This window comes from Neolamprologus multifasciatus, chromosome 14, assembly GCF_963576455.1.
Source record: "Neolamprologus multifasciatus chromosome 14, fNeoMul1.2, whole genome shotgun sequence".
Lineage (NCBI taxonomy): Eukaryota > Metazoa > Chordata > Actinopteri > Cichliformes > Cichlidae > Neolamprologus > Neolamprologus multifasciatus.
The window spans coordinates 5,214,022-5,233,962 of NC_140452.1; the positions used below are offsets into that span (position 1 = coordinate 5,214,022).

Below are 19,941 nucleotides of genomic sequence, written 5' to 3' on the forward strand. Positions count from 1 at the left end.
ACATTCCAGGTCTTAAAGTAACCCAGTTTCAAAATACATGACAAGTTGAAAGGTGTGTTTAGTTGATTATTGTGGAAATTAAATTCACAGTTGTTAAAATCAGAATTTGCAAATTCATGATGATGCATCTCATAAATCATTACACGCTCCTCTTGCCTTCATAAGCCACCTTTATAAGTTAAAAGTATCGGTATCAGTATTGATATCGGCAATAATGGCCTTGTATTTATTTGGTATCATCAATACCAAAATTTTCAGTATCGCACGCTGCTAGTTCACCACTAAAAAGAAAAAAAAGAGGTAATAGCTCAAGATTTCAATTTACATCTGAAAACTCCAAATTTTAGTCATTAAATCGAAATTTTAGCATATTAAGTTGTCATTTTTACTTACAGATAGATAAAAAGAAATCACGGTCATTAACAAATTTCCATACTGCACTTCACAAAATTATTTCTGGATGGTCAACTTTGGTATTTCTTGAATATCAAACACAAAAAAATACAAATATAATTTTTTAAGCTACCTTGCTGTTTGCGCTTTTGTTTTATCAGACTAAAAAAAATTAACCTTTCTCAATTGTAAAGGTTACTAACGGTTTTTCTTTAGCGCCTAAACAGCCAAAATTCGTGGTGCACTTGAAGGTAACGCCATTAAATGACCAGTAGGCCACCGTCGGATCATTTTGAGTAGGTTTGTGACGTTTTCTTAGACATAATAAAGATTGTTTTGGGTGACAACATTTTGTTTGGTCGCCTTTTTCTTTGGTCTTTTCTTATTTACTGTACTTGTGGTCGTGGTTGCGTTTTTAACTGAGCTAAATCGTGTTTCTTTTTTGTTTTTTTGTGGCCGTTACGTCTTGTCGTTTGGAAGCTCGTTAGCTTGTGCCACTTCAGGTGTCTCTGGAAGTTCCTAAGCCTGAAAGTTAACGACACTTGCCTCCGTTTTACCAGCGCTTCCTCTTTTACTTTAACCACATGCTGATACTTCACTTCGTGCAGCAGCGATTCGCACACACTAGCTGAACAGCTCATGATCACAGACACATCATTTTCACGTCCTGCCAGGAGTTTTTAAAAACCTCTGCATCCCTGTCAGCTATTTTTAACTGTATACCACCGGAGGAGCACTTCAGGATCAGTCAGGTAAGATTAACTCAAGTTTTTGTGTGTATGTGTGTGTTTTTTATCCGTTTGGTTGTTTTGCTTGGCTGAAAACGCGCAGATAAGACTTGTCTCTTCTTATTGTTTGATCACAGGAAACTGGTAGGGGCGTTTTAATTTAGGGCCAAGTTAAAATCAGGATTTTAAAAAGCTCTAGTGCTGCCCAAGCTCAAATTGAAAGTGTGTGCTAAACTGCCGTTTAAACAAATGACTCACTGATAAGTCTCTTCATTTAGATTGGCTGTGTTTTCCATTTTAGCCACAAAGTGTATGCTGCTGATTAAACAAACAGATGAGTGGTTTTGATGGCAGTGCTTTACTGCCATTTATCACCCTGAGATCTATTTTAAGGGTGTGGGTTTTTTTTTTAAATTTATTTTATTTTGTTGGGTTTTTTTAAAGACTTGTTTTGAAATGATCAACTTCCCATAAACTATGTGTCACTGTATGAGCCCCTGCGGATGGCACAACATTCAGTTATTCAGGCCAGCGTGAGTCATTATATAGGATTAGTTATTATTTGGATTATGAATATGTGTGGTTCTGTATGAGCTGTATTTTCCTTTGTTATCCTTGCTGTCTCATTTCCTGTAAGCATTCCTTTTGAGCTGTCACAGCAAATAACAATCACTTAACCTCACCGTGTTTCATTTATAATGTCGGAAAGGCTTGAAACGGCTTTCTGATAGAGGAAAAGTCATGATTTGACCCTTTTTAAACACTACTGTCTTTTGTATTTATATGAGAAATGTTGCAAAACGGCAATTCCTATGAGCAGATAGAGGAAGTTGAAGCTGTGTTTTGACATAGCTGACTAGAACGACACTAAATACATTATTAAAGGGAACAACCTGTGTTTTTTCTTGTTTTCTATTATTTATATATAGTGGATGATCAAATTAAAAAATAACAAAGGAACAAAAGTTAAGTAAGTGGGGCTAGCCTACCAGCAGCCTGAAGCTTCAAACTGCTGGTACACTGTACATAAAAGATGGACATGGCCATAGTGACATCACCTGTTGTTCATGAGTTCTCATTTTTAAGCACTGAGCTTAGCGTTGTTTCCGTCGTCATCTTGGTGGTTTAAAACTAATCGTGATAACAAGGCGGATCAGGCGAAGAATCCAAAGGAGGCTGCACCCCCGTAGGCTGGTAGCTTGTACAGTCGTTTATTGGAGATAATTATTTTCAAAAAATTCAAGTTTGACTTTAACTCAAGAAGGCTTGAAACTACCAACCAATACCATCAACACATCAGAAATAATATTAATAACTGCTGTAACAAAACATTTTCCCAAGTATTGGATAAAGTGTTTATTGTATCCAACTTATCTTGAAAATAAATATAGAAACATCAGAGGAGTCGCCCTCTGCTGGCCTTTACAAAGAATGCAGGACATGCAGCCTTCTTCCATCTTTTCTATACAGATAGTGAGACTTTTTTTTATTTATGAGGGGCAGCAAATCAGAAGAAATCTGAATTAAAGAGGGGGGAAGTGGATCTATGAGTGTTTCAGATAGTAAATGACTTCACAGGCTGCACCAAGGCCCAGTATAAGATAAAAGTGGGTTATTTTGCATGCTGTATCGGAATAGACAAAAGTACTCTTGTAAAGTCCACGAATAAAGATAAGCTGGAAGGGATCTTAATAGTTTAACCCTTTAACCAGTGGAAACAAGCTACGTCATAAAAGTAGACCATCAAGATGGGCGAATTTGCTGTTGCAGCGATGAGCATTTAACATTTGTCTTCTTAAATCATCAAATTCTGACATATTAATTTAAAGTGATTGTTCTTTGCCTTGAAAAATGTCCAAATTATGTAATGCTGACTATTTAAACTCTTTATTTGGACATATAAATGCTTTGTTTTGTTTTATGTCCACTATTCCCTATTGGGGGATTTTTTATTTATTTATTGTTTTGTAATTTTTTGAAAGAAACATAAGGATAGCAGTCTAAATGAAGCTTACTGGGACAAATGACTCGTGTCCAGACACAGGAGGGCAGTATTAGACAGACGTGACTAATGGTGAAACTGACTAAATCTCAGTGAAACTTTTACAGTTTTCCCCCACACCAGCTCTCTCTCCCCCCCTGTAATATTTAAATCTTTGTTCTTGTCATATTTTCCTGTAATTATGCTCCAGTGCAGTTTCCAGTGAGCCTTTATCTGACAGTTTCTGTCCTGTAGTCTGGAAATAATATGTGACTTTTAAGGGTGATTAAGCACATACGAGTTTGCATTATTGAATCAAGCGCTGGTTTAAATGTGCGTTTGTTTTTGTGTTATCATTGTGTCATCGGGGACTCTTTAGGTAAGGTAAGGGTTTAGGGTTTTATTTGTGTATTGTCTTTGCAATTTTGCTTACTAAATCACACATCATCTGCTTTTTTTCACAGATCAGTATAATCCCAGATGATTAGCAGGGATTGATCAATAGCACTAACTGGAGTGTGTGATTAATGGATTACCGTGGTTTGATGGAGTCACTGGCTAAGTAGTTTCGACTGTTTTCTAAATCATACTTTGAGGGTGTGTCTGGGTCACTGCTACTATTACGGCATGCAGGATGGGCCAAACTCGCTCTGCTCTATCGCACAGCACTGCCACCCGAGGCAGAGCGAAATGGAAAGCGGGCGAGACAGCCCGTCGACTTCGTATCCGCAGACCTGGGAGCGGAGAAAAAGCGAAAAGTGACCAGTTAAACAGAAATCCGATGAAAAATAAAGTGCTGTCGTATTTGGGAAGGAGAAAGCGAGACTCTAGTCAGGGAGAAGCGGATTTGGGTGGCGGAAACGCAGCTGGAGATCCAGCAACGCGCCGCGGCCACAGAGTAGGAAAGTTGCCGAGGGACGAGGTCGTGTCGGCGGTTGGGGAACAGCGAGCAGCCGCGGGTTGTTTTGACACGCCATCCGGCCTAGATGGAAATACTGAACCGACACAGCACGTCGTGAACCGTGAAGCAACCGCTGGTTCATCCGATGCACCAGGCTTGGAAAGTAAGAGCTGTGAAGTCAGCGGCGCGGGCTGCGAGGAGCCGAAACCCGTGCGAAAGAACAATGCCTCGGATCCCCAGACGAGGGCCATGGAAGATAAGCCACTGGGGGGAAGCAACCACGATCCCATTGTGTCTCAGGATCGAGTATTAACTGGAAATAGCACGCGTTCATCCAACTCACCCCCTCTGAAGACCTCTGACCCGGACACTGAGGGGATTTTGTCTAGTTTGGCCTCGGATCAACTTTTGGACTGTGGACTTTCGATTAGGGACGATCAAGCCGAGGCTACAATGACAAAAACCGACTGTAGCACCGTTTCATGCACACCCAAAGCGACCTGCAAACTGAACAACAGCTGCCCGGTTGAAACAAAGAGCCAAACGGACTCTGATCAGACCAGCCAGAGTCCACCAGGAGGTCAAACTTTCCCAGGAACCATACCCAAGCTCATCATCACCAGAGACCCCAGTCCGAACCGCTCACAGGTCGCATCGAACCTGCTGAGAACGGAGCCCAACACCGGCTGTCTGGAGCCTCAACCGGACGACGAGTCCCCCTGCTCGGACAGCGGCTGCGGAGGGTCTCCCGCTCTGATGCGGTCCCCCAGGAAGCTGTCCAACTCCTCTTCCATCGGCCTGTCCTCCGCCTCGTCCTTCGAGGAGTCCGAGGACGACTTCACAGGCAGCGACATCGAGTCCAGCCGGTCTCTGTGCAGCCCGGAGGATGGGACGGGGGTGAGTGTCTATATAACTTTTATAAAGTTTTCTGTTCAGTTGCTTGCAATATATTCTTCATACATATTTTAAAAGACCTTCAGCTGGACTCTGACAAGAAACCATAAACTGGTCTTTCTGCTTCAGCTAGCAAAAAACGAGTAATGCAAATATTGTGCAATTGACCATATATGATGGCATTACAGTATTTGAAGCTATTCTTTCCATAAACAAACATGTTGTTAGGTGTGACCACACTGGAACTCATTGTAAAATTAAAATCAATCAAAAGGTATTACATATTAAAATCTAGCACACGCACCCTGCATAGGAAATGTACAGTAAACATTCCTGAGTCCTGTGTCAACCTCAACCACAAACACTTTATTTTGTCGTCAAATCTAAACGGTGTGTGAGAGCAGGTGTGTGAGTCACTGCTGGTGCTATAAAGACAATCAAGGAAAGAAATTTCTTTAATATGTTTCACGTCGATAATAAAAGGTTATTATTTGTCAGGAGGTGGAGATTTTTTTAGCTGCTGTGGTGCAAATGAGTTGAAAAGGGCCCATTCATTCAGGAGAGACTTTTGATCTAATGTGTGTCATGTGTGGTAGAAGGCTTTGACTCACACTGCCCTGATAATGAGACACGACTGTAACAAATTTAAACCCAAAGGAGAGGAAAATGGTTATTCTTGCCAGCCCCCACTTCCGTGTCCTTCCATCACCCATGCCACATGATCGCTCAGCCTGAGGACCATTTAAACATTGTTTGAGTGCGTTTCTTAACTGCTCGTCATCCGCTTACAGTCAGCACTTTGAGCTGCGACCAGCCTCCACAGACGTTATTAGAGAGTTTAGCCTGCAGCCCCAAGAGGCTTACAGATTTTCCTCTCCTCCGTCCGGGAGAAGTAGCTTAAAGTTTAGTAGGAAGTTGTGATGATTTCCTCCGGTGTCAGGAAGCTTTGATGCACTGTTGACTACCATGCATGGAATGCTTTAAAAACAGGATGTGTCAGTATCTTATCATCACGGTAGCTCTGTGAATGCTGAATGTCCAGGTTTTCATGCACGGCCACATCACCAAGAAAGATTTTCAGCTGTCAGTGTTGTGATTCATGCTGCGATGCCCAGGACATAATGATCTTCTGGTGGATGTGGCGGAAAACCCACCCTTTTAATTTATTTATTCATTTTCATAGATCAGGAAAGATTGAGAAATGCGTCACCCATGAAAATTGGTGCAATTTGAAATTCACGGTCATACATTAGACCACCCCAGAGTCTCCTCTTTCACCCTTCTCAAAGAGCTGCACCAAACACAGGCCTCTTGAGACCACTGTGAGGTGGAGACGAGCTCCAGTTGATGTTTAATGATTTGATTATTCCTGTGAGTGAGGATCTAAATGTCAAAATAAAGACCGCGTGGGCAGCTTTCTTCCTTCAGGCATGATTTTACAAAACAAAGTTCAGCAAAAACTTAATACAACTCGTGTCACGATGGCTTAATTAGATTAAGTCTAAAAATAACATCCATATCGAGTCCACACATCTACTGATCTCAACCAACTGAAAGATGAACATTTTATCCACAGAAGTTTGTCTGTTACTGTCGCAGCTTTAGTTGAGATCAAACATTCTTGTTTCAAATGTAAAACATCACAAAAGAATGAGAAAAACCACACCTTAATCTCTTCTAAGAAGCCAGTGTGGTATCTTCAGATGTTTGTTTTTCTATGTTCTGCAGTCTTAACACGTGAGCAGTGCTATAAAACACAAACACTTTAAATCCTCGCATTCAAAAAGAAAAAACGAAGAGTTTTTGCTTGAAAATTAGAAAAAAATAAAACGCTTATAATTTATAATACCCCACTCATGTTTACCGTCCCCTTTGTCAGTCATTCGTTTAGTGTAAAGTCCATAAAATACGTCTGTCACGTTCAGATACACATTTCTGCAAACATATTGATTCACACATTGCATGTCTTGAGTGAACAGGACAGCGGACAGTGTAATTTCCTGGCTATTATAACAACGCGCAGGAAGTGAGCAACCTGAGTAGTTGCACTCGAGGTGTTGTAACAAACAGGATGACGCTGGCCTGTGGTTTCTGATAAGAGCTGGTTTTAATGGGCATGTTTTGTCATATGCGCAGCTGTGTGGAAAACGCTTTTGTTTGTTGTAATTAATAGAAAGAGGGAGTGTGCGCGTGGCCGTGCCGTCAACTCACAAACAAACCTAACATCTTCTTCATGAGGTGACGTGAGCAGATACTTGTTCGCGCATGCACGCACACAGACACACACACAGAGCGATGCCGTCTTGCATTCAGAGTTCATTGTGTGTCATGGAAAATTGGGCTGAAGGCTGAGCCGGTTGCTAGGCAACGTCTTTGCCATATATGGTGTTTTTTTTTTCTCCTTGTGTTGTTCACTCCACCAACAGTGTCTGCTCTGTCCCTGACATTTGAATGCTATAAGATATAAATTCCTGCCGACGTCTGCTGTGCACAGCAGCGCCGATATTTTTCGCATGATCACGTGAGACACTCTTTCTCCCTCTACAGTTTGCCTGCACTTATATAAAAAGGCTTAATATTTTCCTCGTAAGACACTGAAACATACAGTGGAACGGAAAACAATTGGAAAATTAGAGTAAGCAGATGAAAAAGATGCAGCGAAACTTTGAACATGTAGCCTACACTTGATTATTCTTATTTATGCGTGCTTATTCACTCATGAGCCACAATTGCAGACTTGTTTTCCGTCCCACACATCACTCCCACAGCGACAGCTCTTATACACAAAATCCACAATACAGGAAAGTCCACATTAGTTAGAAGTTAGCTTCGCTTTTATGTATATACCTGATACAAGATGTATCAGGTTAAGATGTAACACCCACAATGAAATAAAATCCAGTGGTGCAGGAAGCACCAGATTCAGAGTATCAACGCCTCGAGTAAAAATTCTCCATTACTTCCAAGCAAATCATTTGCTTTTGCAACGTTGGCTGTTTCTTATCAACAATCTATTAAGGAAGTAAAGAGCATCATATCTCTTAACCCTATATCACACCTATAAAACCGTGCCTAACTGGATCATTAAACACGTGGTCTCTGGAGTATTTTTTTTTTAGGTCGCTGTTCTGTTTTTGTAACTTGCACATGTGCTTTAGTTTTTACAATGTGTGGCATTTTTAATGTTTTATGGTTCTGCTCTGGATCTTATCTTTTGAATACGTGCTTCTGCACTTTTGGTTTTCCTCTTACTGTCTATTATTTCCATCAATCTCCCAGGGACAAGATATGAAAATGAGCCTGTATGACTTCATCTGGCACATTCACACTATGGACAATGTACAAAGCACACTGCCCCTTTTTTAAAAACAAACAAACAGAAAAACAAGACCAACAGCTTTTGAGTACTCACATTTCCTTCATTACATAAAATTAAAAGACGTGCATACAGTTAAAGAACACAATACTGGATCACAAAAACAAAATCCAAAACCTGGAAAGCAGTAAGACTTAACCTCCTGTCATAAAAGCTAGAACACTGTCATTGATCCTAAACCAGCAAATCAAATTTTGCTCATATATGCCATAACCCCCACACGTGTCCTCGTGTGTATAAATAATTTTGTTATTATGACTTGATGCACAAACACAGACTTTTAGTGTGGTTTGTAAAGTACAAGCAAAAAGCCAACTTAACCAGCCAATACATTTAATGGACTCACAAGTAAGATATTGCTCATTTTTTACTGGAAAAATGTTACCAAAAATAGTTCCGTATAAGGAGTCCTTCACTGATAAATCTGCAAGTTAAATACTTAATATGCGAGCTGGAAAGTGAGCTGCTTTTCTTAGCTCGAGGTTTCACTGGAACTATATCGGATTTTATGTAAATAAGAGTTGCCAAAATAATGTTTTTATAGTTAAATGTGCTCCGCAAATAGAATCGGTCGTTAGTGGAAAATCATTAAACAACACACTGAGATGTAGCGCAGGTATAAGAGGTCGAATACTTCTGTGATGGCTGCAATTACAGCCACACAGTGGTAATACCCACCATGTTAGTGTAGAGGCTTACAAGTAACATTGCATTCACATTTGTCTTTCTTTAAATATAGGAATTAATTTACAGGACAATAAATAACTGGTTTTGGTTTAGAGTTAATTCACATATCCACATAACACTGCATTCTAAAATAAGTGCGCACATTTTAGTTTACACTGTTATGTATGATTAATCTTTTGTTTTCTGAGTTACCTTAGTTGCAGCTGTTCCAGTCCCTTGATTAACCCTTTAAGACCTACCATAGAACCAAGTCCGCCAGAGCTTATATTATATGTTTACATGCTGTGGAGCCATTTTTGGGAGCATTTCAAGTTGCTATACATCAATACAACCATTATAGCCTAAATTTTAATAATATGTCTGCATTAAGTGCATAGTGATTACATAAATTGCAAAAAAGTGCAATAAACTACAAAAAAATTGAAAATCGTTTTTGTTTTTTTAACATATATTTCTAGTTAGAGAAATTTAAGAGGCTTATCCCTCAAAACTGTAAATACAAAAAAGTTGCACAAAATAGTTTCCCACCACAGGAAATTTATTTTGAGTGCCTTCATAGTTTTATTTTTGAAATACACCAATTTTTATATACTGCAGGAAAAACGAAAATAAATATTATGATGCAAATTTGCAAAAAAGCAGCATGTGCATCAAAATAAACTATTTCCAGCAGTGCAATATGAGTCCTAAGCATCCCAGAAACGACACAGAAAGTCATAAAGTCAAACATAACTTTTAAAAACACCAGTATAGGCTCATTGAGGCCCGGACGATAAAAAACTACATTTCCGCGACATGACGTCACTTCCGGTTTCGGGCAGGTCATGGCGGACATGCGATAGTTCGCGCTGACGTCTAATCCAATGTAGGAAGTGTTATGAACAGCTGATCGGATCGGTAAAGCGTGTTTCTGGAATATTATGTTTTTGTTGCTGCAAGTGTTTTTTATGCAGTTTTTGCAAAGCTATATGTGGAAGGAAACTGTGACCGAGGACAAGCTGATGGCATAAGATGTAAGTACAACTCCTCAGGTTTCATATGCAAAAAAAATTATTGCGCTAGCTCATGTGATTGCAGAGCTACCGGGATTTAAAAATAGTTACGCAAAACAGAGCGTGCCCGCTCCGACCGGTTTTAAAGGGTTAAGGAGCCAAGAGGTGGAAAAGGGGCGGAGCGAGTTTTAAAGGAAGTCTACAAATTGGTTTATGCCATAACTCGGGACCATGGGGGGGGGGAGGAGAGTTTTGTTATTTTGACCTCTTTTATGGGCCCAAGATTTTGATTCCTTTGGCATGATTTAACTAATTATGTTTTTTGCGTTAAATAAAAAATCATTTTTTTGGACTTTAACCTGTGCCTAAGTTTCCTTCACTGCTCGGTCCATCACAACTTCCAAGTATTCCGGAAACTGTGATATTAAAGGGAAAAAGTAGCAAATCCAGCAAATACTAAATGTATTTTCATTCGTCAGTGATATCAACTGATGACGTAATGCCGTGTTTGTGGCACATGCAAATAAACATATCAAACATTATCAGATAAAAGAGACGTGTGAGTCTGTTTTCTGCAGATGGTTTTCAGGCGGAGGTTGAAGCCGGTGCCATCTTCTGTGCGTTCACTGGCCCATCACAGTGGAGTTTCGTGAGCTCTGAAGACTTGAGTGAAGGGAAAGGGATGTGGTTTATATAAAGTAGTTTTGAGAAAAGGTCTCTAAGAGTACCTGAAAGCACGCTTCGGGGTTTGCATACAGTGTGCTGTCACTCTCGTCGCTTGACAGGTTTAGTTTTGTCCCCGTGCACAAACGCACAACTTCGTAGGCCGCATAGTAGTCAAGACCTCATCGTGCAGACAAAAGAGGAGCTGTGGGACTATATGGAAATGGTTGTTGGCTCTACCCCCACCTGCACTGAATCTGGCAGGAGATTGGCTAAGCATGAGGCTCAGGATAGGCCCGGAGGGGATTAGAGGATGAGAGAGTGAGACAGGAGAGAAACAAAGGTTTACACTGGGAGAAAGCGAAGACGGCTCGCAGAGCGGGGGATTTGCGCCTTCGGGGAGACGGGGTGAATGATTTCAGGGAGGAACTGCAAGTAACAGGACTAGTTCAAACAGGCAGAAAGTGGCGAGAGGCAGAAAAGGGACGGCCTCAGGACACTCGGTGGATATGTTTGATGACGGCAACAAAGAAATTGAGAAAGCGTGAAGAAATCAAAGGGTGGAGTACTAAAATTCTGCAATGGTGCAAATTGTGAATTAGAGTGACAAAAAAGAGGTTGTAGAGACGCACGAGTGATTATTTATCGGGCGATCAAGGAGACAAACAAACGTTAAAGATTTACAGCTCGACTAAAGGTGATTTACCAGAGGAAGACCGAGCAGACAGTGGACTGAGTTAAAGGACGTTCTAGATGACGGCGAAGGATCTCACGCCCGCAGGGAGGCGCGCGTCCCTGACGTTTGATTTAAGAGACCCTGTCCTGATGGCGGGGGGCATTTTGTGTTGGTTGCGTTCTCGTGTCGTCTCCGGGGTCGTGTGTATCTGTGTCGGCACCTGCCTCCTCCTCCGCCACTGCTCCGTTTGCCGGGTAAGAAAAGGGTCCAAAAATAATTATTGAGAGAGCAGAGATACTGATTCAAATGTACCTCAGCCACTGTTATAGATTTACGCTGATGTCATGCTTCCTCAGAAACATGATATAAGGGGAGATTGTATCAAAGAGACTTGGGTATTCAAATAAAAATTAAAAAAAGATTGCTGTTGTTGCTGTTACAGCATGTGAGGGCTATCTGGCTCGCGTTCAGCCACAAAGAACTGTATCTGGGTTAAGAAGCCAGTAAGCCAGTAGCAGCAGGCTCACCATGCTGTACACCAAGTGCTGCATAACAGCTAAAAAGTAATTAACATTATAATTTAATAGCACCAAAAGTTGAAGTAGCTCCCACAACTTGTTTTACCCAGCTGATCATTACAGGCCTCATTATGGGCTATAATTATTGAAGATGGGCCTTTTTTTTCCTGACCACAGTGGCCTTTGGTGGCGGCTGTGCACATGGCCACAAATGGTCTACATATATTTCAAGGCTGTTACATTACTCGTGTTATTTTTGACAATTTTACAAGCAAAGATGTGTTTTAATTTTTGAGTAATTTAACTTGAAGAGAGAAAAAATACCTTGTTAACTGGCGAGTCTTCTTTAGTGGGCACTTATTTCTTCTACAAGAACATTCGTGGCCATTGTAATGTCTCCTAGCAGCGCCATTGTTGCCATTGTTGTCATTGTTTGGGCGTGTTCTCTCATGACAAGCACCGGCGACATTCCTGGAATTCCATCCCATAGGTCTAGGATATATGAAGAAGGGATGGGAGCACTACAGGGGAAAAAAAAGAAAGTGGTAAAAGCAAGGGATCTGTGTCTGTTTCAAAGAAAAACATTAAAAATAACCTCGAATGGGGTTTGATATGATAACTTTGTATGTTTGTGTTATGTATACAGTTTTCATGAGTTATATAAAAGAAAGTGGAGATGGCGAGGGTTCGACTGCGTGGGGTGAAATGTGACCTCAGCATTTAAAACCTGTGTGTGTGTGGGGGGGACGGCTTCTTTGCTTTAAGCTGAAACGTCGAAAGCTCTTTATGTGCTCTTTGATGGGCTTCTGAACATTTATCAAACCACCCTTTTAAGAACGCCTTAATGTCCACAAGAATATTAGCAGCATTAGTATTTGGCAGTGCATCTGCTGTTAAGGAGGTGCATTCAGCTCCACAGGGGCAGCACATTAAGCTGTCAGCATAGGGCCATTAGAGAGCCTGACCTGGACGAGGAAAGTGAAAGAAGAGAGGCTGAAGCATCACGTTTCTCGCTGCTCAGGCCTTCTGTCACTGAACTGGTCTTCAGATGGAAACAGATGCTGGTAATGACTAAATATTAGTGAGGAGAAGTAAAAGATTTGATAAGTAAACAGATTCTGTTTGGGCCACAGGTGGATGGCGTTTCTGGACTTGTTCATTCAGAAAACTAATATTTATCTGTGATCAGTAATCGCAGCACGTCGTTACAGCTGACAGGAAATCTAGTCAAATATTCAACTGTAAACTGAAAATGTTTAAATAAAGGTCGAGCATGTTTTGGGAATTTTAAGAGTCTTTCTAGAGTCTCTGGTGACAGTTTTCTTGCCTGAGTGGAAAGTTTAAACGTCGCTGACTTTTGTTGTGGCTTCATTTGGATATTTTTCCTTTGAGTTTGAATAAAAGCGTTCTTTTTGCAAATAAAGAGTTTTGCTGAATCGGCTGAGATATTTGTATTTATTTGAAGTCTAATCAGAGATTTGGGTTAGGGTTAGTAGAGACTGTATGGGGTGTCAACAGGCAGTGGAAATAAGCGAGAAAATAGATAATAGAAGTGTTTCATCACTGTGATCCTGCACATCTCTTAGTGTTTGTCTGTGGGTCAAATGAAGGTGTGGTTTGCTCAGTTAAGTGAGCAAGAGGAATTTTTGTCATGTTGAAAATTCAATCGTGTACGTCACATGTGGTGAAGTGCTGTTCTTCGCCCAGACGAGGCCGAGGTTAGGGTAAGGTGAATCTGCGGGTGTCGTTTAAGATTAAGTCCACATCTTGCTAAAAATCCTGGTAGTGACCTGCTCTCTGTTTTAAGCAGCATTTCTTTTTATTGTAGGCTTGGTGCCATCTCATGTTAAGATTAAACCTGTAATCCATCCTGGGATCTGAGGTTGAGAAACTGATGATAAAAGATTTAAATGCGCACTCATTCTAGTTCTTAGAATGGTTACAAACTTACATGTTTGATCCAAGTTATCGCACTAATACACCAGAATAAATAATCCACAATTAAAGTAAAACCCTTTGGAAAGTTTCATCCCAATACGCAAAACTGCTCCTTCTCCTTCAGCTAAAAAGTGTTTTTAAGGCTTTCAAACTGTTGCGAACAGTTTAAACTCGAAGCATTTTTTTCCTCCTTCTTCTTCTTCTTTTGAGGTAAACACATACGCAGTGTTTCCAGTGTGTTTATGTTCCCGGATTAAGACTGTTTTACTGTGACAGTTTCCAAGAGCAGCGGGGGGAAGGAATTCAGAGCAATCTCTCTCTCACACGCATACAGAGAGAAATAATTTAGTTGTAAAAAGATAACTTTTATGGTTATGGCCTCCTGCATTTTATTACTCGCAGAAACCGGTTTTGTTGCCCAGTGCTAATTTTCTTTCTGCTCCTTTAACCTAATTGTCTCTGTGCTTTAAACCGGTTTGGTGCATGGAAGCATTTTAGGACTTAATCCGCTGAAATGTAAAACACACACACACACTCTCATCCAGAACTGGCTGTCTGTTTGTTGTGATTTCCCACACACACACGTTCTAATCAATCAGTATCAGGCGCCTCTCTAACTGCTTGCGTCAAAGCGGCTGTTGCACGCCGTCCTTGTTCTAGTGTTTCCCAACACAGATTACTGTAACCCACACACAAGCCCGCAAGCTTGCAAACACCGAGGTTCTGTTTTACGACACCACGGCGCAGGCTTTGGTAAATGTTTCATGAATGGGCTTTGTCGTGTATGCGGCACGCCTGGCCTTGGCTGCAGGGGAGGGTCTGTCCAATGTCTACTGATATGTTTGTGTGGGTATGAGGACAGTACAGGTTGGGTTTTCCTTTTAATGAGTAATCAGTCTTTTGGCCTGCACTCAGCTCAGTACTGCGTTTGTCCAGGAAAGAAAGCTCCTTTCTGATTAGTCAGAGCTTCAGATTTATTATGTGTGTGACCGCCCATGCTTTTTTTTTTTTTTTTTTTAAAACAAGGCGATGAAACCCTCTGTTGTTTTTTTTCATCTTTCAGAGTAAGTCCTGGCACAAGCTGAAGACCATGGTTCACTGGTCCCCCTTTGTCGTGTCCTTCAAGAAGCGTTACCCATGGGTGCAGCTTGCTGGCCATGCAGGTATGTGTGAATGGTGGAGGTTCCTTCTAAGAAAAGAACAAAAGATTTATGTTAAGTAAGTAAGTAAAACTTTATTTATATAGCACCTTTCAAGATAAAAATCACAAAGTGCTTCACAGAAGCTAAAACCTAAAAATAAAAATCAACCAAAAGCAAGTTTAAAAAGATGAGTTTTTAGCTGTTTTTTAAAAGCGACCACTGAGTCCACAGATCTCAGCTCAAAGGGAGACAGTTCCACAATCTGGGGGCCACAGTCACAAAAGCTTTGCCGCCTTTTGTTTTCAGCCTCGTGTGTTGGACAGCAAGCAAGCCCTGGTCACATGACCTCAGGGACCTGCTGGGAATGTATGGATGTAAAAGTTCACTTATATATGTTGGTGCTTGTCCATGCAGAGCCCTGAAAGTCAAGGTCAAAACCTTAAACTGGATTCTGAATTTAACGGGGAGCCAGTGCAGCTGAATCAGCAGGGGTGTGACGTGGGAAAATTTGGAGGACTTGGTCAGACGCTTTGCAGCAGCGTTCTGAACGACTTGCAGACGCTCCAAAGAGGCTTTACATAAACAAGTAAACGAAGAGTTACAATAGTCCAGACGAGATGAAACAAATGCATGAATAACAATTTCTAATTCGGAGCGCGATACAATGGGACTCAGCTTAGCAATGTTTCTCAAGTGATAAAAACAGGAGCGAACCAAAGATTTTACATGGGCTACTGTTGTATCTACTGAAAGGCTGGCAAGCGTAAAGTTTAAGGGCTCCATCCTGCTCACTTGTACGCCTTTTTTCAGATCTGCAGACAAACAAAAATGCACAGACATGTTGTAGTTTCTGATCTTTCTGTCTCGTGCGTCATTAATTTTCTTTCCCTATCTTTCTCCAAGGTAACTTCCAGGCTGGGGAGTACGGGCGTTTGTTGAAGCGATACTGCGAGTGCGAGCAGCAGTGCCTGCAGAAGCTAATGACGGACTCTCTGCGCCCCTACGTGCCCGGATATTACGGCGTAGTACAAAAAGACGACCACGACTACAACCTGATGGATGACCTGCTGGCTGACTTTGACTCGCCCTCCATCATGGACTGCAAAATGGGCAGCAGGTAAGACTTGGCACGCGACAAAGAGAGTGTATTTGTGTAAAAAGCATTTTTCCAAAACCGGCTTGTGTCTTAGGAAAGCAAAATGAGCCTTAAGAGTTTACCTTCGTGCACATTTACTCTTGAGTCGTGTATGTAGAATGAAGGCTGCGCAAACATTTAAATCTAACCCAAACTCTCAGGACTTACTTGGAGGAGGAGCTGACAAAAGCCAGGGAGCGTCCACGTTTGAGGAAGGACATGTACGACAAAATGATTGCCGTGGACCCCGGGGCTCCGACAGAGGAGGAACGGGCCAAGCAGGGTGTCCTCAAACCGCGGTACATGCAGTGGAGGGAGACGCTTAGCTCCACCGCCACCCTGGGCTTCCGGATCGAAGGCATTAAGGTAAGAGGTCGTGCTGAACACACAAACGCATCTAGCCTGAAGACCTCAGCTTCGAGAGAATAAACAGCTGCGCTTGTTGCTGCAAAGACGTAAACCAATCAGTGGGAGTAAACACTTATCAGTTTGCTCACAAGACAGACCACGTGCACGGGGGTGAAATGGAAAATGTGGTTGGTTAACATGCAGTCATTAAGGGGACTGTTTGTTCTTTCGAAAATAAATCCGAGGCTGGTTATCAGTTTGTGCCAATAGTGAATTTGCATGCTACTCAGAGACTAAAGAAAATATGTGACGACACACGGTGTATTAAAGGCTCGCTGCAGCTGTATTTTCCAGTTGAACGAGTTCCGTGACTGTGGAATTTATTTCGAGCCATTTGTTTCCACCTCAACAAAACACAACTGTTAAAACCTTCAATCGTGCAGATAGTAGCGTGAATCAGCACGTATAAGCTGAAGTGAGTCATTATGACATTTAATGGTTTCCTTTTATTCTATATAGAGAGCTGACGGAACTTGCAACACCAACTTTAAGAAGACAAAACACAGAGAGCAAGTGATGCAGGCCTTGGAGGACTTTGTCGATGGCAACACTCAGATTCTGGTATGTTGTTCAATTCTTATGTTTTGTAAATGGAAAAAAGCAAAAAGCTAGAATCAGCAGCTGCTTAGCTTAACTCGGCCTGTGAGAAGAGGAAACGGCTATCGTGGCTTTGTCAGCTCCTCTGAAGGTCGCTGATAGGTTGTTCTGTTATTCAGAGGAGTCTCTCGCTGACTCGCATCAGACACACAGACAACAAGTTGTTGCTTTCTTCTTAGATTTGTACAAATAAGACAAACCAGATGTGGCATGTTCATCAGTAAATCTTAAGAGATGCTGCTTTATGCTCCGCTGCTTCTCGGGTCTGCACTGTGCTCATACAGGACTTACATCCTTGTTTCACGCGGTAGCACCTGCATCAAACAAGGATGTGAGGTTTTACACTTACCTTTAAACAGTGTTGGGGAGTAACGGAATACATGTACCGCCGTTACGTATTTAAAATACAAAATATGAGTAACTGTATTCCGTTACAGTTACCGTTTAAAAAGGTGGTATTTAGAATACAGTTACTTTGTTGAAATAAATGGATTACACGGCGGTACTTCCCTGTTTCATATTGTGGCGGGTCAGGACTGTTTGGGTTTTGTTTGACAGCTACGTTCTGTTGTTGCAGGCGGCAGCGTTACGGTTGCCATGGTTACAGGGTGCCGCTCTCTCTCTCTCTCTCTCTCTCTCTGTGTGTGTGTTTCCTGGGTGAGAGAGCCCTGTTGTTGTTGTGCTAAGCTAACAGGCAGAATGCTACAGGTATAGCTGTAAAGAATGTAGCATCATAGGCAGTGTAGTCCGTGCTGCAGGGAGAATGGACTGCCATACACGTTATGTGTCTGTGAGCGAGGGAGGGAGAAAAAGGAAAAGTACGAGCTGTCATCGAGCAGAAACGGGAGCTGGAAGCATGTAAATATAATAATAACCACTGCAGCCAAGAAGAGAGCCTGACGAGCCCAGTTGTAAGTAAGCTATTAAGACTCGACTGTACACCGTGTTCGTGTTTTCCTCCAAAAACAATAAGTCCCGTTGGAGCAGCCTTTCAACGCCTCTCTCTGTCTCTGCTAGCAAAGTTGACCCAGACAACAAAGTAAAGCTAGTTTTCAGCTACGAGCCCGACACAGAACCCACCGTATTAGCCAGAGGTCCCTTTACTACGGTTCGGAGCCGCGGACCTTCAGTAACAGTAATAAATCACAGCAATAGTACATTCATGTAGTTGTAAACAGCATGATAATATATTAAGTAATCCAAAGTATTCAGAATACGTTACTCAATGAGAGTAACGTAACGGAATACGTTACAGAATACATTTTGGGGCATGTAATCTGTATTCTGTAATGGAATACATTTTAAAAGTAACCTTCCCAACACTGCCTTTAAATCAGAAAGAAGAACAAAAAGTGCAAATTCCCACAGTCTCAGTTTCTGTGTCCTTTTCTGTTTTCCTCAGAAACTCTACCTGCAGCGGTTGGAGGAACTACGCTCAGCCCTGGAGCAGTCACAGTTCTTCAGGACACACGAGGTGAGCCGGACTTCTTCTTCTAACAGACCTGTTGTCTGTGTTGCTGATTTGTTATCATCCCATCAGCGCTGCATAGCTAAACTCGCTGGTCTTGCTGGTTTATCGATTGCAGGTTGTGGGCAGCTCTCTTCTGTTTGTTCACGACGCCTCAGGAAAAGCGAAAGTCTGGATGATCGACTTTGGAAAAACGGTCCCCTTGCAGACACCTCAAACTCTCGACCACAGGACTCCCTGGGTGGAGGGCAACAGGGAGGACGGCTACCTGTGGGGACTAGACAACCTCATAGACATCTTCAGCACCATGCTCCCGGAGACTCCTTGAGCGAGACACGGGACTGCAGTAAGAGACTGATGGGATGTTGAAGAAGATTACACAAACTAAGAGTGACAGGGGAATGGCTAACAGAGGGCCACCGCTTCAGTTACTCCTTTCAGGGCTCACACCAAGTGACTTTATCAACTTGTACCAGTGTGAGAAGGGCGGGCGAAGTGGAATATGCCAAAAGGTTAACGTTATGCATTATGTGGAATAAGGGGGCGGATGGCACGAGCTGTTAAATTTAAAGCACAATTGTAACTTTGTTTTGTTTTACTTGGGCTGTGGTTTATTTTCTGAGAGTACAGGCCTCTGCACTCATGGACAGTCACTTTTTATTGCAGAGACTCATCTCGCTCCTCCTCACAGCTCCCTCTGTTGGCGAGAGGTGGCCAGAGCAGCCACCTCCTCAGCCGTGATCTTGACCAACAGGAGCTGTTTTTGTTTTTGTTGTTTTTGTTTGTTTTTTTTAAACGAGCCTCTGAGGAGTGTTGGATTTTTGTTTTTTTGTTGTTTTTTTTTATCATGGACCACTTTTGATGACTAAGTATACCGCAACACTAAAAACAGTGGTCAGACCACGTGTTAACTAACTCAGCATGTAAATACAGTTTAATTTAACTTTGTTTTGTTTTTTCCTGCCTTGGTATAGCCTTCTTACTGTGTTTGTATGATTTCTGTGCCTGGCTTTTTAAAAAAGAAACTGAGCTATCTGATCATTCCAGTTGCAGTGGACTCGTGCTATTTTACTTCCAAAAGAGTTCACCCAAGTATGAATCGATTTACATCGAAATCCCACAGTTTTAACTTTTCTTAGAAACAGAAATTTTTTTCTTAATTGGACTTTTGTATGAAAATGCAGTGATTTTTTTTTTTTTAGTAAGAAGCTCGACAGTCTTGTTTGTCTGAAGTTTGTTGCACTATGGATTCTCACAAAGCCATTGAACAAAACATGCCTGTGCGTGTCCAGCAGAGGTTTAAGTATTGGGTTTACTGTTCAACGTAAATATTTCTGCCTGTTATCTCGATTCTCTGATCAGTGTTGCTTTAGTCTGTGAAACTGGAATTACCCGATTAATCTGATCAGTTCGTGTGGGCTCTGACTTACACACAAACTCAAAA

General features: G+C 41.7%; 1 protein-coding gene across 1 annotated transcript; it reads left to right on the forward strand.

The window, feature by feature from the left end:
* The first annotated feature begins 669 nt into the window (after positions 1–669).
* On the forward strand, positions 670–19,941 carry itpkcb (inositol-trisphosphate 3-kinase Cb). Its single transcript, XM_085131142.1, has 8 exons — positions 670–1,145; positions 3,567–4,900; positions 14,811–14,910; positions 15,793–16,006; positions 16,186–16,390; positions 16,892–16,993; positions 18,432–18,503; positions 18,616–19,941. Exons 2-8 carry the CDS (start codon positions 3,737–3,739, stop codon positions 18,823–18,825), a joined length of 2,067 nt encoding a protein of 688 aa, XP_084987268.1. The 5' UTR covers positions 670–1,145; positions 3,567–3,736; the 3' UTR covers positions 18,826–19,941.

Excerpts from the sequence above, each read along its gene's own strand:
- itpkcb (XM_085131142.1), top strand. The coding sequence starts at position 3,737 with ATGGGCCAAACTCGCTCTGCTCTATCGCACAGCACTGCCACCCGAGGC. Across the intron at positions 16,391-16,891 it reads TCCGGATCGAAGGCATTAAG|AGAGCTGACGGAACTTGCAA; the intron begins GTAAGAGGTCGT and ends TATTCTATATAG. Across the intron at positions 16,994-18,431 it reads ATGGCAACACTCAGATTCTG|AAACTCTACCTGCAGCGGTT; the intron begins GTATGTTGTTCA and ends TGTTTTCCTCAG.